This window comes from Dermacentor andersoni, chromosome 6 (assembly GCF_023375885.2).
Source record: "Dermacentor andersoni chromosome 6, qqDerAnde1_hic_scaffold, whole genome shotgun sequence".
Lineage (NCBI taxonomy): Eukaryota > Metazoa > Arthropoda > Arachnida > Ixodida > Ixodidae > Dermacentor > Dermacentor andersoni.
This window is the reverse complement of record NC_092819.1, coordinates 90,041,062-90,063,285: the sequence shown is the minus strand read 5'-3', so window position 1 is coordinate 90,063,285 and position 22,224 is coordinate 90,041,062. Positions and strand designations below refer to the sequence as shown.

Genomic DNA, 22,224 nt, shown 5'->3' with positions numbered 1-22,224 from the left:
TGTTTTTTTTTTTTTTGCCTACGTTTAGATACTTCATTCTCCTTTGCTTGTGCACGAGCGCTAACTTCACGAATCCAAGTTTGAAAACTGCTGCTCTTATCACTCCCACTTGTAATCCCAGTGAGATAGCTCGGCCTCTGCATTGCCATGTCCTTATTCTCTAGGTGACAAGCGCTTTGAGTTCCTGCTGCCCGACCACGAGTACCACCAGTACTATCTGCACAAGAAGCAGACATACCTCAGTGAGCGAGCTCAGCAGCAACAAGAGGAGCAGCAACAGTCCCAAGAGCCGGGTGACGCTCAGACTGAGTCGGAGGACAAGCCCAAGCCAGCTGAGAATGATGAGGAGACCGAGTCTGTTGCTGATGCCGCGGAATCAACCGAGGAGCACTATGACGTGGTGGGCCCCAAGTTGGAGAATGGGCTCAGCGTGGGAGATGATGGCAGCGTGGCAGAGTCCCAGTCGGACTCTCCCTTCTCGAACATCGACAGCAATGACACGAATTCCCAGCCAGCGCTGGTGACTCCCAGTGACAGACTTTACAACAAAGGCAAGCAGTTTGGCAATACAATGCATGGCCCTCTTTGCCTTCCATGTCACCTACCTCAATTTTCATGTTTCGAGCAATGTGTGCAAACTTAATTGCATCCTGCAAGTGTGCGGTTGAATCAGCTAATCGGTGAACCAATAAAGCATCTTCTTTAGAGGTCTTCAAGTCGTTTAAGATGAGCTTGAGTCAAATTTCAGTAGCATTTAGTTTAAGGAAATGGAAAGTAGTACAGTCAAACCTACTTATGATTATCCCAGATATAACAAGTTATCAGTTACATCAAGTTGAATCGATAATTTGAACTCAAAGGGGCCCGAAAGTTTCTTCGTATTAAAAGGAGGACTTGTTCTTTAAATATTCGTGCACCATAGCATGATGCACGAATGCTGGGAGTTGTGAAATATCGTGGCGCGCAAGCACGCAGGGAGCGAGGACCACGAAATTGCCCATGCTGGCTAACGCTCGCTTCCCGATAATGGCAGAAAACGAAACTTCAAGGTGCAAGCTGGCGCCGGGCCGGCAGTGCTGGCGGGGCTCTGCGTGGAGACCGTCGAAAATGAGGGAGTTGAGAGGGAGGGCAATGGGAGTGTAATTGCGAGGCAGGGAGGGAGGGAAGGGGGTTTGCTTTCCTGCCAGCTAGATGGATAGCGCTAATTACCTCTGCCGCCTAAGACTGCCACCGAAGGAGTGGAGTTGCCGAGGCCAGAGTGGGCCTCCACCGCTGCTTCCCTCTGCATGCTCGCATGATTTTTCCTTTGTCGGCTGACAGATCGGCGCTGTGTTTATGTTCTTAACGGTAGTAACGTTTTATCAAGGTGACGGAAGTCGTTTCCACTGACCGTAATCATGTTGGTGCACTCGCTTCTGTTGCGGCATCGCCGTATCAAAATACTAGGAGAATGAGGTACTGGGTGTCGCCTTGGCATTTTTGTATTCAGGGTCTGTCATGTCGTACAGAATCGGATATGGCGCACTCTCTCCAACAACATTTTCATCGGGACGTCTCGGTTTAGACTTGCCGTTGTAAAAAAACAAGCGTGAACGAGGCCAAACCAAGCCAACCAAAACAAGCGCAAGCGAGAACTGACGCAAGTACGGATAGAGCAGTTGGGCGGGTCTGCATGACAGTAGTTTCCTGCACATGCATCACTGTAAGGGTCACTGATTTCTCTCCTCCACTCGCAGCTTGCTTGTCGCGAAAATTGGCGAAAGATCGATCCCTCCCACGCCGCATATTTTGTTGCTACTGCAGCTGGGGCATTACGGTGCAACGCAGAAATGGCGACCTTGCCATTTGAGAGAAGGTGACATTTCCGCTATGATTCTTTTTTTTCTTCATGCACGATGTTGAGGGGTCTCTCCTAAGCTTTTCCTCTATGGCGAAGTAAGAGCAATGCTGGTCGGAGGCGCTGCCACATCATATGGCGCGCTGATGAGATTATTGTCGGAGCGCGGTATGTTCGAATTAACCATCGCAAATGCTTGCGAGTTCGAATTACCAGGTGTTTTTGTCCATCGGCATACATAACTTTGACGGGACGACTGCATCAGTTCGAATAAACCGGAAGTTCGAATTAAGCATGTTCGAATTAACGAGCTTCGACTCTGTAACCACCATGTCTCACTGCATTTCTTTATTTTTCGACCTGGCCTATTGAGACTGCATCCAGATAGACCATAGGCTGCTTATATTGTAAATTGTCGGAGTCATGAATGTTTGCACTGTTAGCTGACTACACCGTAACCAAAGCAACATTTTGCATGGGCTGTACATGCGCAAAGCGTGAAGTCCCAGAACTCGTGGTCTTCACATGAAGCAGACAGAGTGACACACACAAAAAAAAAAAAACTACATAAAGGAAAGTAAGTTGCTGACTAAATTATCGGACTCGCTTGTTTATTCAAAATTCCCCACGGCTCTGCCACCAACTCCACGAACTATTGCAGAACGGAGACTGAAATTTCGTACGACGTACAGTGTCTCATTCGATTTCTTGGACTGATCCACGTGCGGCGATCCGTGGTGTCGAGTACATGGTGGCCGCAAAATAAGTTGCCGCCATTCGAGTGCTGCCCGTGCCATCTGTGCCCTCACTTTCGCAGTGGCTCTACGGCACTTCCAAGTGCCGTAGAGCCACTGCGATGTGTTTTGCATTTTGATGCAAATGCGATGCATTTAGCCAATGGTGGTGCTGGGCAGCATGCCATTGGGGAAGCTTGTCCTCGATACGTTCACACCCGTAGAAGATTGCCCGTGCGATCACCCGCATGGGCTGAACTTACAGCAGTGCATGTGAAGTGGAGTTTGGTCTCTCGGGCGATAAGCCGCAGCAACTGTTGTGAATGCCTCCCAAGTTTGTATGTGCGCATACTGGCAGGAACGGCGGAAGCTCACATGGGGGCATAAAGGCTAAAAGCTTTGAGTTTGCAGAACACCACTTAAACTCATAGCAGCCAAGGTCGCATGCATGATATGTCCACTTCACGAGGATGCGTATTGTGACGGGCACACAGAAACTGAAGAACCAAAGCTGCCAAAGAGCGACAGTGTGCACACATTTAGTGCGGAGGATGCACCACTGATAAGATATTGAGCAAAGGCTTCTCCGTGTCCTGGGCAGCCCCTGTGTGCAAGCGCCGGCGCCGCTTCTTATTTCTTTCCTTGTTCATTTGCTCTGCATCTCCTCCTGTGCATCACCCTCATTGTTCTTGCCTCGCATCGACTGGCGCACCTCGTTGAGAAGCACGCTCACTGACTACCACACGTGTTCTGGATACGATGAACAGGAAGACACGGCAGAGCGTCTTCCTGTCCGCCGTTTTCCACATGCTGGTTGCTCAAAAATGGCCGTTTTCTCGCGCTAGCGCATACGTACAGTAGAACTTAGGTTGTGCGTTTTGGAGACAAAATGTACCAACCAGGAAGACGTACGATCTGAAGTCACTAAAGAATTCGTGAGACTCGGCCGTAGTTCGCATCTACGTAAGGTGAAATGTTGTGCAAATCGTTGCAGCATGCGACACTTTAGCCGAGCTGATGTGGCCCAAGCGACACGAGACGCACATTGTTATTTTTGGGACTTGAGCACGCTTACGATGTGCCTGGAGCCGGTGAGGCCTGAGCAACCAGAGACACATATTGTCATTTTCCTATTGCATAGTGTTTTAAGACGGCAGCGAGAAACCGAGAAATAATTTGAGCAGGTGAGCGACAGTGGAATGTGATGCTACCAGATCAAAACATGACGGTCACTTCGCACTGCCTGCAGCAAGGAACGGCAGTGCGTTTAAGTTATTGCCTCTTAACCCTTCCAGGGTCGATTTTTTTTCACCATATGCGACCACCCAGGGTCAATTATTTTTTCACCATATGCAACCACCCAGGGTGGATTTTTTTTTTATTGCAGATTTAAATTCTTCAGAGGGACCTATTTTGAAAAAAAAAATTACCGTAGTTTTTCTAGGGGGACCGTAAGTGAGAAAAAGATATCTTGTGTTGGTGTATATGTACTGTTTATTCATGAGTAACAACAATAAACAAAGGAAATAAACTTAGAAGAATTAAAAATTTGATGCATCGTTATACATTTACAGTTATATATACAGGCTTAGAAAATCCACGCACAAGAATATTTTGCAAGTCTCAAATGTTCCTGCTCTTACCCTAATATTTACGTCTGTAGCGTAATCGAACTGCGTAGCTGAGTGCACTTGAGAAAACTGTATGGTTGTTTGTCCGTTAAAAAAGCAGAACGTGTGACAAACTTCCGCTAATCTTTATCTTATCGCCAACCAGAGCCAATTAGTTTTTGCGAGTCTCCAAAAAAAGAAAAGGAAACGCATGCACGGCGGCATCCTTCGTATGCGCACCCCTGTGACCATTAAACGAGTGAGTAACAGGCGGTCGCCCTTTGAGCAGCTATTAGCGAGATAGCTGTCAGTTTTGGGAGCGCAAGAAGCCGAAACCGCCCGTAGAACAAAACCCACACTAACTGCCGCCCGCCCGCCCACGCGCCAATATGCGAGCCGTAGTATACAGACGTGCCAGGGCAAACAAACTAGCTCTAAAACAAACCGTGCAATGAAAACCGAGAAAGGGAGGCACGAGAAAAAATTTCCGCATATTCCCACATAGTGGCAGCACATGCCAGGAAAGAAAAAGTTAGGAAATTGGCGCGCTTTTTAAACATACAGACGGCGCTGTAAATGTACGGCACCAACCATTTTGGACTCGTTCGTAGCACCATATATTTACGTCATTGACCCTGAAAGGGTTAAATGGGTGTGCTATGCTTTCAACGGCACTATGCCACGTGCACTATGAAACTGATAGGTGAAGATACTTATCGCAATAGGGTTGGTATCAATAGCTGTGAATGCGAGGTGCGATGATCCGCGAGGTGACTTGCTGGTACCAAAAGAAGAAACTGAGTGCGCGCTGGCATTCTCACATTTCACATGCAGGGCAACTCTCGTAGCGGGCACCTACTGCTCTCGATCGTGCGTGCGTTGCACCTTTTCTTGTTTCGCGAGATGTAGTGGCCGAAATAATTGTCGTACGATTGCAGTTTGGCGATGTCCTGAACGTTGGCACCGAAAGATAGCGTATTCTGGGAATGTCTTAACCGGTACAAAAAAGAAATGCGACTGGTTGGGTCATTTTTTGTGTTATTGATCGCTAACGTTGGTACCGGGAAATCGAATGGAATGGGATCATATCAACGAAGTTCTATTGTACACCTTGATAACTGTGGAGACGGCCAACCACCTAGCCTGAGTGTGTAGCCGCCGCTGATGACACATGCATCGGCTACAGTTTGTTATTCACACAAAATAGTGTCCAGTAGAATCAAAGGATGTCTTAATTTTCTCATTCGGAATAAGCGATGGCCACTGTCATATCTGTAGCACTAACGAGAGCCACAGTACGAGGCAACTGAACTCGGGAGTCCACGTCTGGCCGCCGCCAGGGAGACGGCTCAACTGCATCACGTGCCTCGCAGTCAGAACACCACAAATAGTAGCCTATCTTCCTTTTTGTGTGAATTGATCTGATTAGAAGTAAAGCTTTCTCAAAATGGTGCATTTTGTGATCATCAGCAGTTGTTTTAGAAGTGCCATATGCTACGGCTTCACTTCGAAACTGGTTAGGCCTAACAGGGCCCTCGGGGGCTTGCTTGGCACTGAGCCAGCAGCGTTGAGTGGCCCATGTGGTCAACACAAGAACTCATCGCTGATGGGGCGTTGCAGGGCAAGTTGTTGCAGGGAGTTTGCTGCTAGTGTATTTGTTCCGTAAAAAGAAAAAGAGCTTTTTGATCATTTCCACCAGCTGCCAGAAATAGTTACGTTATATTTACACCATCCAGACAAAATTTATCGAAAAGTTCGTCCATTGTAGCCAGTAGTCTGTTATAGCCACCTTTGTTAAAAGCGGAACTTGTCGCATTGATAATGTAGGCAGACCAGACTAAGTGAGAAGAATGGTGTGTTATTTCCAAAAGTATGTTGTACGTGGATCCATTGTCACAGGCATTGACTATTTTGGTTCAGTGCTTACCGTATTTACTCGAATCTAATGTGCACTTTTTTCTGAATTAACGGGTCCAAAAATTGTGTGCACGTTATAATCGAGTATGACCTTAAATATGCATTACCATATCGCCATCAGTATTCAAGATGGCCCCCTGGTACGCTCTTCGAGCCTAGCTGTCGTAGGCCATGGCTAGTCGACCAGTTAGTCCACTGTCAATCTTCCCATTTTCTGCGTTTGCTCTATCGGCATGGAAGTACCGACTACGAAGACGAAGACACGCCGAGTTGATCACGATGCCACAATTAATAGGAAATTCATCGCGTGTGTGGAGACGGATGGAAATCTGGCCGTATCACGGGTATTCTGAGTACCTGAAACTTTTGTACAGAACTGGCACAAACAAGAGAGGCGTTCTACTCCAGCAGCTGCACGGCCTCTATCTTGAAAGTGATCTGTGATGGAGGCAGGTTTACGCATCTAGGTTCACCGCGCCATGTTCTCTTCGTTTAGTTCGCGTTGAAGCAAGAGGCCGCACAAAGGTCAATTTGCTCGCTCCTGCTGCTGCACTTCATCACTCCAGTGTTTTTGATGAAAGTTTTTGCAGTCATTGAGTGAGACAGGTTCATGTTTTGTGCGCACGTGGCACCATGCTTGTTAATTTAGTAAGTAAGCGAATGTTTGCAAGTTTATACGGCCGATAAAACCACTAACCTTACTTTTATTATAGCTGTCTACGAATTTGCTATCAAAATCGATGCTTTGCCTTTCGGGGACAACTGCGACTTTTTTATTTATCTCAACTTTTGTGCATTTGGAGTAAATCCTTGCTTTTCCAAATGACAGGAAGTTGTATTTCTGTATGAAAGAATGACTTGCACGGTACTGTAAAGGACTTTCCTTTTTTAGGTCACTGCAAACGGTTGGGCATTAGAATCGAGTAAATACGGTATGCTATTGGTGTTATTCCACGAAACAGTGCTTTAAAAAGGAGTTGCTCCAGGCTCGTTTCACGAGGTCCTTATGCCCTACAATGCTTGCTCCCAGGTCCTGTGAGTTTTACACTGAAGCTTAAGGATTTGGAGGGAAAGGATAAGAAGCGGTTGCCACTTCATGCTGATGAATCGGACTCGGAAGGGCCAGCTGAAGCTACAGCCCCAGCTGCAACAGCGGCACCGACTGCCACTACACCCACTGAGGAGTCAGCGAAGGTGGTGGAGAAAGCTGTCAGGGATAAGAATGCAGGTAGGAATTGCGTTCCTTGCGTGTAGCAAACAGGTTAACACTCTTACAGAAAACGGATTTACTTTTTCAAGCAAAAAGGCTTATAGGGGTGTAAAGAGGTACAAGACTATATTGGTAGATTACAATTATGGAATAATCCCTTGTTTTTGCCATCGTGGAGGCTTTGCACGCCAGAAAGGATGTAAAAAAAGGAACAAGAAAAACCCCAAATGGCAATGCAACCTTCAAATGGGCCTATGCAGAGAACACTTATTGACATAAGGCTGCTATATCAGAAACTGTACGTGCCTAGTGCATCACATAATATCTTTTTGTTTAGTTTTTAGTTTTACTTATGATAGCAAGTTGTGCTTGTTTCAGTTGGTTCATTAAGCATCTTGTCTGAAGCCTTAGGCGTGATTTTGTAGCGATGCCTTCTCGCGTTCGTGAGTGGCTGCATTCAACGCTCCACACGGGATGGGGTGTCACGAACGCGAAAAGTGTCGAAAGGCAGTAGCACTGGAAAAGGCATAGTTACAAAATCGTGGCCCTTGTGTCATGTGAGCTTCTGAAATCTGTAGTTATGCAAAATTTTACTTGCTAAGCAAGCATTGCTTGGGGTTCGCACTTGTTTGTGTCATGTTATACAAAGCCTTTCGTGTGTCTTATGTGCCTCCGAGATCTGTAACGATGCAAAATTTTACTTTGGGATTGCACTTGTTCATCATCATATCTGAAGCCTCTTGTGTCATGTAATCATGCAAGAAAATAAGGAAAAAGACACTTGTGTGCACCAAAATCGCGGAGGCAACAGCCATAATTTGTAAAGTCAATTAGGCACAATGCTACATCGCAGCTAACAGAAAGGCTTCACCAAGAGACATAGCATGTGTGCTTTATTGGTGAACATACATCCAAAGTGGTGATTGATGTGCAAGAGCTTGTACACCTGTAATTAAAGATATGCAGATTAGAGGTTTTACCAAAAAATATGGATCTCTTGGCAAATTGTACTGGCAACGTGAAACTGACAAATGCACTGTGGTGCTTGCCATTCGGACTTTAATCTGCAGCGCTCAATTTCAAGTTACGTGCCGAGGCATAGAGGCAAGTCGTTTTTTGCAACACACCTGGTCTGCATGCTCTTGCTGAAAGGTGTACAGTCACTGACTGATCATTAACATTTGACGGGGACCACATCTAGGCTAGATTGCTCGGGAGTCTGAAAGGACACATTTGCCAAAATATAAGTTACTTCTCCATATGCGGCCAAAAGAAGCTTGTCAACTGGTTTCTGCGCACATATACAGTTGCATGTGGTGTGTTCGCCCTGTAATGTAATCATTGTCCCACTGTCACTACAGATAGACGACAGTACAGTCAATGCCTGTACCAAATCCCCGTCACTCGCAGCTTGAACACAGGTTGGCTTTTACTCATAGCCAAATAATTGAATGTCTCTTTGCGACAGTCAGTGTCTGGCACTTCATTAGATTCATTTCTGCTCTCCTTGTTGCAGATGTTGAGGGTGGACGTGGCGTCATTTGAAGCAGCTTGATGATACTGGGCAACGAAAACCTGTAATTTAACTCAAAAAAGTCGCCCATGACTATGCCGCTACTTCACATGTAAAGAAACAAGACTCAGTATGCGCAGAAAATACGCGACAAACCATGAATCCAGCCTCTACAAGAAAGTGGCTTGGCTTGTCCAGAGGTCTGGGCGTGGTCACTAGGCTTCGCTACTTTCAGTTTTAAGGAGGCGTCTGCAGTGTACGTAAACAAATGTTTAAACATTGTTCTTTCTGTTTGATTTAGGGACTGAATTAGTATGCAGTCATGCACACCGAATCCTTATTCTCAAACTGCATGCTGTAAGGCGTCCTAAATATCATCTGGCCTTACATATTACTTCTGTGGGGCAAGTGGCAGTGCCGTAATGCAATCCCAGGGTGTCTACCAATCGGGAAAACCGGGAATTTGCAGGGATTTTGAGTAGTCTGTAAAAACTCAGGGAAAACTTAGGGAACTTGTGCTTCTATCAGGGAAAATCAGCTTAATTTTACAGAAAGGGTCGAAAGTCGAGGTAATGCTGGCTCGAGTAACAAACAGGAATCGTAATGAATCGTCTTTGACACCGTGTCGTCGGCTGGAGGAGTTGCCAGTATACAGTCAACGACCGACTTTCCAAATTCCCGATAATTTGGACGGCTTCGCGGCACCACCACATACACCATAGAGTCAATGTATCAGAACGTCTGAAATTTCGGACATAAGAACTCTTTGCCGTCTGATTTTCCGGAGGTTTTGCCGTGACCGCAGGTCCGAAACGGCATTAATCAAAGCCACCACCACTGCCATTTTGATTACCTTGCCGCCTCGATTTGGCGCTCTCGCACGCAGATCCGCTGGCAGCCGTAGCCACCATGATGGCAACGCTAGACCTAGCTGCTTCAACGTTCCCTATGAAGCTTCTTGCCTTTGGATGCCATGTTTTTTATTAAAAGAATTCACTGCTGTCAGCAATGGCACACACTCCACCTTTGTGGTCCTCGCGATTGGCTTAGAAGTTTGAATAGCATGGTGCGTTGCATAATGCCAGTTCCTGAAAGTCAGCTTCGCCTCTGTACACGAATGTTACTTGGTGAAGCATCCGCAAAAGTACTGCAGTGAAGCATAACAAGCGTGGGAAGGGGTTATTGCCATGGGATACAGTATGTATTCCTTAATTATACACGCGTGCACCCGGTATTTCCTGCTACAGTAAGAGCACCGATGTGCCTAATATGTGTATCGGCAGGCCTTTAGAGCATTTTTAAATGTGCCTGTGGCGGTTTGAGCCCTTAAGGGCAGTAAATTACATGCATTTTTTTCCAACTGGCCAATTTTCCTGACGTTTTCGCAGCCCCTAATGAGTTTGAAAAATCAGACGTGGACTGTGCAACTGACCAAGAAGATGCTTAAAGTGTTCTGTGGGGCAAACGAGTGGCGAAAACAGGACAAGAACAGAAAGGCCCTGCACATTGAGGAATCAATGGGAAAGGAAGCGTGCTGCCGCCGTTTTGAGGGAGCTTGAGCTCAAAAAAACAGTGTTGGCTGATGCCGAGATACAGGTGTCCCTCATCCAAACCAAAATAAACTCTTTAAAGCAGTGAAACACAACACTGAGGCGCCGTGCGTGGGCTGAGAGTATGTCAGAACAGTTGAGGTTGACTTACGAGCTGTTGGGAGAGAATCTCAATTGTGACAATGTTCGGGCCTCGTACCACTGAGCTTGCTATCAGTTGATAGAAATTGCTCATATTCGAAACTATTTGCTTCTGTATGCACTCCTTTTTATTCGTATTTGAGAATGTCCGACTCGATTTGCAATTTTTTTTCGAAGACATTTTATTTGCTGTGCATTTTACTAACCCCTCCCTTCTATTCTCTTTTTGAATAACATAAACACTACTCCTTAGTATTCAAATTGGACTAAGTCGTTTTTCTTTAAGTTTTTCGTATGCTTACTAAAGAGTGACAGCATCTGCCGATATGGTTTCAGCCCGTCTTGACATAAAACATAGTTCTGCATCACTCAGGGAATTTAGCAAAGGCACTGAGGGAAAACCTGTAAAACTCACGGAATTTGGAAATGCCAACTTGGTAGACACCCTGAATCCACATAATCGACCAAATCTGAATTATTGGTCAGCGACTGTTCATCCATAGCATTGTATGCAAGAGACCTGAACTTTCCTTAGCAAGTCTTTGGCGTCACCGTTTTTATTTAAACAATATTTTTAATGGGAAGCATTCGTTGCCTCATACTAGGCACCTTGTGGCAGGCTAGTTCGAGTCTCACCTCGTTTTGGGCACTCTTCAATGTAAAAGAAATGTGTGCCTGATGGTGGGATTCAAACTAAGGGCCCGAACCCCTACACGATGCCTCGTTAGCTGTACCCATTAGGTCACAGACTCGCTTATAATTTTCTTGTGCCAATTAGCGCTTTGAGACAGTTAGTGCATGCGTCACATCGCGTAGCAACAATTTCTTAGAAAAGCTACAAGCATGCACATGCAACAATTTTCATTAGGCCACAGATGTGGGAAGAAAATGGTTGAATAATTCTCAGCCTTACTGCTGTCCTTGTGTGCCATGTCGCATAGCAAGAAGTTTGCTTATAAAAGTAAGAGTGTGCCAGTTTTCCCCGTCCTTTCCGGTGACAGTTAGCGTTTCGAGATGCTGTGTGACATTTCATTGTCATCATGATCATCCCAGGTCACAGCGAAGCAGTTTGTAAGATTTTTTGCTTGAGTAGAGTAAGTCAGTCATCATGCCATCATCGTCGCTGTTAAGCAGTCTTTTTCATGCCGTCACCTTGCCGTTGTCACATACACCCACGTGTCAGCACACAATCTTTCACTTTACCTGGACACATTTTGTCATCTGATAACACATCGCAGAACAACAAGCGATGCTAGATAGCCAGCTACGTGCGAAGTGCTTTGCATATACAGTAATTGATTGCCACAGTTCTCGGTGTCTGCATAATTTCTTGCAGTGAAGCTGTATAGGGGAGTTTCACAATGGTTCTCGCATGACGGTGGCATAGGAAACCTGAGAATACCTGACACATGGCGCGTGAAAAGAAAATTGCTCGATCTCACTTTTCTGTTGTGAAGTTGACATATCAGGTTTTGCGGGCGCTTACTCTACCCCGACGACAAGTGTTACCTTGCAATGGAGGCCCGTCTTTTCTTTCTTTCATCCTTCTGTCTGAGTGTGCCTCTTCTTTCTTTTGTGGTTCTTTCTGCGGCCATTACACGCGTGTAGAAATGTAGCCTCCATGGTTGCTGGGATCCCACACGGCCTGCCCTTTTCAGACGATGTCATTTACATGTGCTTGCATTTTGGATAAGTTAATTTGTCCGCCTTGAGCGAGTCAGTTGCCGCTTCCACGGCAAGGGATGTCGGTAAAAAAACATTGTGCTTTGGAGATGGCACTGACATTCCTCTTTGTCTGTGGTTTTGTAGGTGTCATTGTTTCTTTTGCGTACGCCACTGTTGCTGTGTGGTGCATTAGTAGTGCGTTGCATTGGAGGAGCCTATGGAAAACAGCCATAGCGCGGACCGAGAGCCAACACTGAGGCTTTTGTGGATGGCCCGTACATTGACAATTGATGCACGCATAGTTTGATGGGCAGAATGGTTGATTTTAAGGATTTCAATATAACGACCTTCCAGAATAATTAACAGTTTACCGCAGTTCCCTGAAGATAATTATATCAAGGTTTCAATGTATCTTTACTGTTGTTAATGTGCGAGTTGTTCAGATTTGCATATGCTTGCGCAGCTGTTCCTGTTCTTTTGTTGTTTTTCTTCTTTCCGTTCCCCTTAATGGAACATAGTGTAAGGGATGTTGCTTCATTGATTCATTTTCAGAGGGTGCATCATCGAAGGACCGGCTCTCCCCAGCTCGACAGCTGCAGATGGAGCGCAAGAAACGCCTTGCGAAATTTCTCAGCATGATCAAGGACTCACAAGGTGTCAGTGCCGCGGGCTCTACCTCGGCAACGTCAGCTAGACATCAGCACGATGGCTCCAAAGGTTCCAGTGGCACTTCTACGCCTAAGGAACCCGCAAGCAGGTCAGATTTTCCTGTCAATAGGAGCTTGTAAGCTGCATTTAAAAGAGCTATGTTTGTGGTATGGTATGGTAAAACTTTAGTCAGGTCTTTCGGAACGCACATAGTTGTGCTTCAAGATCGGGGCTGCTTAGGGCAGGCTCCCATTTGGGCGACATGATGCTGTCACCATCGCGTAATGCGGGGCACCGCCAGAGTGGTGTCCGAAAAAAATTCAGCAATTTTATGAGGCACTTACTGCCGCAAATAAGTTGGAATGAAGGGATTTCTGCTACCACAATGAAAAAGCTTTGTTTGTTATTCTTGGTGGACTTTGGCTGCTAGGAATATCTTGCACAACCCTGTGAAATTATTGAAATTCTGCTGTGCATAATTTCATTTGGCACCGCATTTTCTAATTGAAGAACATCTCTTTGAAAGCAAGAATTTAATTGTCTGACAAGATGCATAAATGCACCGTAACAAAATTCATGCTTTTCATTTTGTTATGGAGTTCAAAAGTTTTTGCACCTAATTAGCAGAGCAATAAAAATATTTTCAATCCTGCAGCATCATTATAAATGAATCGTAGTGTAGCATTCTTTACTCGTCAGAGATATAGAAATGCTTTATCTATGACATGCAGGCTTGCGGATGTTTCACGAGCTCCGACCGACTCGCTTCCTGCTTCGCCTGCCACTAACACTGCGCGGGAGCGGAGCAATGACAGGGCTGCTTCACCGGAGGGAATTTCTCCACGGCACAGGTTGCACAAATCGTCGTCCAAGTCACGCCATCGATCACGATCCCCCACCAGGCATCGTCACCGCCACCACCGTCATGGCAGGGATGCCTCCCGGTCGCAGTCACGGGAAAGACACCATCGCAAACATCACCGGTCGCCACGGCAAGGAGCATCTAAAAGGTTCGCTTGGCCAGTTTGTAATGGCCCCCACCACGTGACCACTAGTTTGGGTCTTAAGCAATGACTTCTTGGTCACTTCAGCCACTTTTCATGGTTCTTGGTTGAGAATGGTGCTTGCAACGTAAACGTAAAATCAGCTCATTGATCATGATTTGTTGAGGGTGTAACGAGGAGTGTGACGAGGTTCAAGGCAGGAAACGGTGGTGCAGCTGCAGAGGAGTGTGAGTAGAAAGGTTGGTGGTAGCATGGAAGAGTGGGGTAAAGAATGAACAGGCACTATTGGTCAGAGTGGCGGGGGGGGGGGGGGGGGGGAGGAGCGGGAAGGTGAAAACAGCTACTCTCACTATTGGCTGGAAGCAGCGCCCGTGTCTTAGGAGGGAGAGGCACACACTCAGCAGAGATAGGCGGTGCCAGCTATAGTTAGCACAAGCGATTGAGTCACATGCTATCATTCCAGACTCTTCCCAGATGTATTGCACGCTTGTCCTTCCTTGCTATTGCTGTCAATGCTTGGCCCTTCGGGTGAAACTGCACGGTTGTTTTATGGGAGCGGCGTCATTCCATTTCAACTGCGTTGCATGGTTTTGAGACCAGTGCCCATTCTTCTGAAAAAGTTTATGGATGTTTATACTTGTGTCACACAGGCACGTTAGCGTCAGACTGTGAGAGTGTTACGTCACATTGGTGTCATTTGCAAGCTGTCATGCCGGAAACTTTAGTGACTTGTGCGTGGCCTCGACGGCAGCAATTTAAGGAGTAAAGTGCAGCACGAAAAGAAGACATTCATGTTATTGCGCAAGTAATACTACTTTTTATTTTTCTGTAAAGAAACGTGTCTGATGCTTTCAACATTGGCCTTCAGCAGCTTTCATTATTGTAGCTGCATGCATGTCTGACATTTAATTTGTCCTTTGACCTGACCTGGTTAGAGCAAACCTTAAATGGCTTGGATGCATTGTGATTTTCCAGTGCATTTTCTACATTCACTTTTCCAAGGCATTTATGTCACCGATCATGACAGGCAGTTCCGAGTGACTATTCTTGTTAATTGTCACTGTGTTACTAAAGTGACACTCACTTTAGTGAGTGCATGGTCATATTGAAAGGGTCATAAAGGGTTTATTGAAGGTCATTGGTCAAAGGGTTTATTGAAAGGGTCATAAGTTGTGGTAATGCTGGCTCGAGTAACAGACAGGAATCGTAACGAATCATCTTTGACGTCCTGTTGTTAGCTGGAGAAGTTGCCAGTGTACAGTCAACAACCGACTTTCCGGATTCCCGATCATTTGGACGGATTCGCGGGACCACCACATAGCCCATAAAGTCAATGTATCAGAACGTCTGAAATTTTGGACGCAAGAACGATACGCCGTCTGATTTTCCGGATGTTTTTCCATGACCGCAGGTCCGAAATGGCATTAACGCCACCACTGCTGCCATTTTGATTACCTCGCCGCCTCAAATTAGTGCTCTCGCATGCAGATCCCAGATGTATTGCTCTCGCTGGCAGCCGTAGCCACCACTGCGGCAATGCTTGGCCTAGCTGCTTTGATGTTTGCTATGAAGCTTGTTGCCGTTGGGTGCCGTGTTTTTTATTGAAAGAATTCACTGCTGTCAGTAATGGCACGGACTCCGCCTTTGCGGTCCTCATGATTGGCATAGAAGCTTGGAAAGCATGGTGCATTGCATAATGCCAGTTCCCGAAAGTGAGCTTCGCATCCGTACAGATATGTTACTTGGTGAAGCATACACAAAAGTATTGCAGTGAAGCATAACGAGCGTGGGAAGGGGCTATTGCCACGGGACGCAGTAAGTATTCCTTAATTATACACGCATGCACCCAGTATTTCCTGTCACATTATGAGCACCGATATGCCTAATACGTGTACCGACAGGCCTTCAGAGCGTTTTCGAATGTGTCTGTGGCGGTTTGAGCCCTTAAGGGCAGTAAATGACATGCATTTATTTTTTTCCAACTGGCCAATTTTTCGGAAGTTTTCGCGGGCCCTATGGAGTTCAATAACTCGGACGTGGTCTGTGCAACTGAACAAGAAGATGCTTCAAATGGTCCGTGGGGTGAAAAAGTGGCGAAACGAGTACAAGAACAGAAAGGACCAACGCTTTGAGGAATGAACGGGAAAGGAAGCGTGCTGCCGCCATTTTGAAGGAGCTTGAGCTCAAAACACAAAGTGTTGGCTGATGCCGAGATGCAAGTGTCCCTCATCCAAACCAAAATAAACTCTTTAAAGCAGTGAAACACAACACTGAGGTGCCATGCGTGGGCTGAGAGTATGTCAGGACAGTTGAGGTTGACTTACGAGCTGTTGAGAGAGAATCTCAATTGTGACAAAGTTTGGGCCTCATACCACTGAGCTTGCTATCAGTTGATAGAAATAACTCATATTCGAAAATATTTGCTTTCGTATGCATCTTCTTTATTTATTCGTATTTGAGAATGTCCGACTCAATTTGCAATTTTTTTCAAAGACATTTTACATGCTGTGCATTTTTCTAACCCCTCTCTTCTATCCTCTTCTTGAATAACATAAACACTACCTACTCCTTGGTATTCATATTAGATTAAGTCGTTTTCTTTTAATTTTTTTTGCATATGCTTACTAGAGAGTGACAGCACGGGGTGATATGGTTTCATCTCGTCTTGACAAAAAACTGCATCACTCCGGGAATTTTGCAAAGGTACTCAGGGAAAACCTGGAAAACTAAGGGAATTTGGAAATGTCAACTTTATAGACATCCTGTATCTACTGTTGAGCTTTCTTTATTGTCTATGGAGAAAACTTCTCAAGCTCAATTTTGGCTTGCCTGTACTGCTTTTTATTTGTTCTAATTTCTAATGGTATTATCATTCTGCTTCCAGGTCACATAGTAAAAGCCCATCGCCAGTGAGAAGATCCAAAGCTAGGAGATCAAGGTCAAGAAGTCCAGTAAGAAGAAAGTAGGAAATATTGTAGAAATCTTGTACAGTAGTCCCATGGTTGTAAATAATACATTTGCAAGCTAGCTAGTATTTGCATTGTTCATTGTTTCATTTGCTTAACATGTGTGGTGACAATTGGGAGCAAGAGAATCATGGGGCCCTGCAGTCTGGCTTGTAGTATTTACTTGGTAACGTTCAAAGCCTGTTAAAACTGTAGTCTTGTAAAAGTCCTGGCTTTCCCATGTGCTTCTGAAATGTTAAGTTTATTGTAATTGGACCCAAAACTGCCTTTTGATATGGGTTCTGTCTCACTTCTAGCTTAAAAATGGAGCAAACAATGATTGGCTAATGATAAAGGCCAAGAACTATTAGTGTGTGGATTCTTTGAATTTCTGCATCATGAATGTTGGCCAATAAAGTATGTTTGTGAAATTTTTTGTCACTGTTGACTGAACTTATCGCCCAACAATGTGAGAAACATTAGGGCATGTGACTGATTGTGCTAGTAGTTTCACAAAAAGAAATAAGCAAGTACTGAATAACAATTTAAAGTACTTACTGAACACTGATGTCCATGTAAGTGATAGGCAGGGTGCAATGGTAAAGGCTGAAATGAAAGCTTTAGCTTCACATGAAGTCCAGTTTCCTCATTCAAACACTTGAATATGCTTGTACGAATATTCTAGACTTCGGCATTTGCTTCGGCTCAAATTTCAATATTTGAAATGAACGAAGGCAGTAAAACTCATTATAACAAACTTCAGTATAACGAAAATAATGACGTTTTAACTTTTTATAACTTCTTGTCCATAGAACACCATGTATTTAGAACCTCAATATAACGAAGTGTGTTTATACTCAATTTCATTATTACGAAATTTCACTGCCGGGACAAAGAAATGCCGAGACAATAAATGAAAACTTCCGTAAGCGCAGGTAGCCAAATGGTTGAATTGCAAGCAGCTACTTGCAAACGCATCTCAAATCTCATGCGCAACCACGAGCGACAGGAAGCAGAGCAGCGACATGTGCCATATAAAGTCCAAGTGCAATAAGATTGTATCAGCATATCCGCACACTGTATGCTTTGATGCGAGGGCGAGCTGAGAAGGATGGCTTGAGAAGAGCGCCGTCTTCCCATGCTAGCAAAGGGAAAAGGCAAGGGGGAGCAAGCTAATGGCAATGAGATAAAGCACACACGAGGGGAGGAAGAGGGGGGGGGGGGGAGGTTGGCAGCGCATTTCCTTTTCCAGCGCGGCCATGGCTGTCAACGCTGCTGAGCACATACGCAGCCTGCGCGCCCTGTTTCAAAGGTAACCTGCCACGTGTGGAAAAAGAAGGCGTGCCAAGATGGCGTGACGGGATCGTATGCACTCTTTTCTCGCACATCTTGTTCTGGAGGTTACGTAACAAAGTTTCGAATACGCTTTGAAGCGAGAGGCAGACGAAGCCGTTGCTTCTCATGATAGCGTCGTCCCACTGCCGGCGACACCATAAGCCGCAGCGGCGGAGTGGAAGCTAACTGGCCTCACTTTGTACCGTCGATAAGATGTCGTTGCTGACAAATTCAACTGAATTTTTTTGGCATTGAAATTTGCCTTTTTTTATTGTCTGACAATTCGAAAAAATTCACGGATTCTTCGTTGTAAGAAAAATCCATCGACCATTGTACTTATTTGTGTAAAAAGTCTAATTTCAAATGTAACGAAATTTCGATATAGTAACGAAGCAAAATGCCGATTTTACCGACTTCGTATTGTGGAGGTTTAACTGTGTACATTTTGTGCGTGCAAGCAACACCTCCATTTACAACACCCTACCATGAAAAAGAAATGTGCGCGTATAACCCGTAGAAATAACTGCACAAAGCCCAAATCCTTGTAAATACAGTCTCCATGCACGATTCGTCCGTGTCATACCTTCAACTTTGTTCCCCACCTCTTCAGCAATGCTAATGGCGGAGAACTTTGCCTAAAGGTGGTTTCACGGCAGAGCGGCCCAGGCTGCCCTGAAACTGCATCTCAAGGGGAAATTTGCGCTGCCGTGAAGCCCCGCCTTTAGTCAATATCGGCATATAACCTGCACCCCGATTTTTCTGTTGAATATCTTTTGTTTGGGCGCTTGCACAACATATTGTGTTAAAGGGCCCCTGAAACGGTTCGGACAAATTTTGTAGACGCGTAGGGTACAGCTTAAGTAGAACATTCGCACCACAATTTAAGTGAAGCGTTACGTATTAATGGAGCTACAAGCGATTAGAAGTTACCCTCCTCCCCAGCCATGCTTTTCCTCCTCAACTCGTTCGCCGAGCGAGCGGGGCTAAGCTCCGCCTTCACTGGTCCTGCGTCACGATGCGACGTCACATCGTCCACTTCCGGTTGTTTTGAAGCCCGCCCCCGCCCGCGCGAAACCTCTCCGCTAGCCGCTTGGCTGTCGACCCCAAGCGAGAGCTATCGAAGCAGCGTGCGTTGCGAGCATTCTGTCGTAGCGCCGAACGTGTCTGGTATTCCCTTAGCCACAGGCAAGCTGGTCATATCGGCAAATGACTGGAGGCATAAACTCAAGCTGATGAAGGAACTTTGGCGCAGACGTACGTGAGCGGCCTGATCGGTCTGCACGGTCCAGACACTTGTTGGCGCAGCGCTTAACCAGCCAAACACAGCGCTAATATTGCTCTAACCAAGTGTAAAACATATGAAACATTTATAAAAACAATGTGTTGATGATTACACACCTGCGAAAAATACGCACCAGCAGCAAAAAAGAATACGCTTCGTTGCTGCTACTGTGTATGGTTGAGCTCTATGCCACCAGGTGGCTGCACCGTGCAGACCATTCACATTTGCCCTTCTGCTCATCTCGGCTCATCCCGTTACGGCACAGTCAAGCGGCCAGACCCTGTCCCCTTGCGCTATATACCTTGCGCTTACGTTTGCCCTAAATAGAGAGTTTTAGCCCAGCGGGTTTACGGCCAGCGGAGCGGAGCGGGCGAGCGGAGACGCGACTGCGCATGCGCACCACGCTGAGGCGGCCAGCGGTTTTACGGAGCAGCGTTTACGCCCGCTGGAAAGCACTCCGCAGCGGAGGGTATACGCAGCTCGCGAGCGTGCGTAAGCGCGCGCGGGCGTGTATGGGAAATGCAAGATGGCAGCCGCGAACATGAGCGCCGGCCACGGAGGAAGGCACGGAGGAAGGAAACTAAGGAGAGGCCCTACCCCCTCCGCGCGCTAGGAGAAAAGTGTGGCGGAAATGACGTAGTAGGTTCTCATTTTTTTGCTGCTTTTTTATTTTTTTTTTGTTGTATGGCCACGCCTTTTGGGCCACAGTGGCGGCGTTGTTATGGTTTTGAGCGCTCACACGTGTTGCTCTGGTAGGTTTCGGGCCGTGGCGAAGGCGCTGAGTGGGCGGGTTTGCGTTAGTCACCGTGTCTTGTTGCGCTGTGTTACCTGCACCGTTCTCTGCCAGATGCTGCGCGAGCGCGCGACACCACGCGCAGCGCGGCGTGGTTTCGCGAAAGATGTAAACAAGAGAGGAGGGTGGCCCAAAAGGCGGAGCATCGCCATGAGCAACGCCAAATTCCGGCTTCACTTTTGCTTCACAAAGAGTGACGTCAGGGCCTCTCCTTAGTTTCCTTCCTCCGTGGAGGAAGGAAACTAAGGAGAGGCCCTACCCCACGGAGGAAGGAAACTAAGGAGAGGCCCTACCCCCTCCGCGCGCTAGGAGAAAAGTGTGGCGGAAATGACGTAGTAGGTTCTCATTTTTTTGCTGCTTTTTTATTTTTTCTGTTGTATGGCCACGCCTTTTGGGCCACAATGGCGGCGTTGTTATGGTTTTGAGCGCTCACACGTGTTACTCTGGTAGGTTTCGGGCCGTGGCAAAGGCGCTGAGTGGGCGGGTTTGCCGTGTCTTGTTGCGCTGTGTTACCTGCACCGTGCTCTGCCAGATGTTGCGCGAGCGCGCGACACCACGCGCAGCGCGGCGTGGTTTCGCGAAAGATGTAAACAAGCGAGGAGGGTGGCCCAAAAGGCGGAGCATCGCCATGAGCAACGCCAAATTCCGGCTTCACTTTTGCTTCACAAAGAGTGACGTCAGGGCCTCTCCTTAGTTTCCTTCCTCCGTGCCCTACCCCCTCCGCGCGCTAGGAGAAAAGTGTGGAGGAAATGACGTAGTAGGTTCTCATTTTTTTTGCTACTTTATTTTTTTTGTTCTATGGCCACGCCTTTTGGGCCACAATGGCGGCGTTCTTATGGTTTTGAGCGCTCACACGTGTTGCTCTGGTAGGTTTCGGGCCGTGGCAAAGGCGCTGAGTGGGCGGGTTTGCGTTAGCCACCGTGGCTTGTTGCGCTGTGTTGCTTGCGCCGTGCTCTGCCAGATGTTGCGCGAGCGCGCGCGCTCCGCGCGCGACACCACGCGCAGCGCGGCGTGGTTTCGCGAAAGATGTAAACAAGAGAGGAGGGTGGCCCAAAAGGCGGAGCATCGCCATGAGCAACGCCAAATTCCGGCTTCACTTTTGCTTCACAAAGAGTGACGTCAGGGCCTCTCCTTAGTTTCCTTCCTCCGTGGCGCCGGCAGTTCTGCATCGACGACGGCTGCGCTGACCCGTACATTAGTACTCAGTACATTATTAACAAATAATGTACTGAGAACATGTAATATATCTTTATTGAACATTTCTCGCATAATAAAAGCAAGCGTAATTCAAATTCATTTCTCAGTAACTCCTATTCGGACCACTAGGTGGGGCAGCAGAACGTTGCGTGCGTCTATTTGTCGTACAAAAATCCCTCACGTGACCTGATCCTAGGTGCCTAGGGACAGCATCATTTAGGGATTTTTGAGAAGGCGCGATGCTGGCGCCGAGCGACGCCGTGGCGTGTTCGTCCTCGGCGTGATCGTTCTCTGGGCCGCGCGTTGTTCAACATTGCTCATGTAATCGTGCGTGCGTTGCTTGTGTGTTGGTTGTAGGTTCTGTGTTACTTGGCGAAAAGCCGTGAGTAGTGGCGGTGCGGCAATTGCGGCTTTGGCCTCGATGAGCTCTGGCACTACAGAATCTGCGTTGTGTGACCCGTGCTTTCTTGAGAACCCGGCGGTGGTGACAATTGAAATATCGAAGTGGCCTAGCGCCTCGGCAGCGAAGTTCTGCGAACCGCGATGTGGCGTCGCCGTGTCCGACTTTGCTTAACGGACATCGAGGGATGTGCTGCTCGCTGCAAGTCATGTAAATGCAACTGCGTCGACCGCCCATTGTTCAGCGCTGAATGTGTGTTTGGTGTGCTGTGCTTGAAACGATTGATGCAGCCGTGCAGCGGGGGTGGCGGAGGAGCAGAGTGGCTTAGGGTTTGCGCGTTCACATACATGTGCTCCCGTCTTGGTCTCATTAACGGCTGTCGCGGGATTGTGGTGTGCTAGCTCCTTGCCTAGTATGAAGTTTACGACGCTAACACACAGCAT

At 46.8% G+C, this 22,224-nt stretch overlaps 1 protein-coding gene across 2 annotated transcripts in view; it reads left to right on the top strand.

Moving 5' to 3' along the window:
• su(w[a]) (suppressor of white-apricot) overlaps nucleotides 1–17,205 on the top strand; it is a 56,381-nt gene extending 39,176 nt beyond the window's left edge. For both annotated transcript variants that reach the window (XM_050171312.3, XM_050171311.3), the window contains exons 9-13: nucleotides 165–551; nucleotides 7,129–7,326; nucleotides 12,730–12,934; nucleotides 13,557–13,835; nucleotides 16,714–17,205. In XM_050171312.3, coding sequence (XP_050027269.2) covers nucleotides 165–551; nucleotides 7,129–7,326; nucleotides 12,730–12,934; nucleotides 13,557–13,835; nucleotides 16,714–16,795 — 1,151 coding nt within the window. In that variant the 3' untranslated portion in view covers nucleotides 16,796–17,205. The remainder of the gene's footprint in view (nucleotides 1–164; nucleotides 552–7,128; nucleotides 7,327–12,729; nucleotides 12,935–13,556; nucleotides 13,836–16,713) is intronic.
• Nucleotides 17,206–22,224: the final 5,019 nt, after the last annotated feature.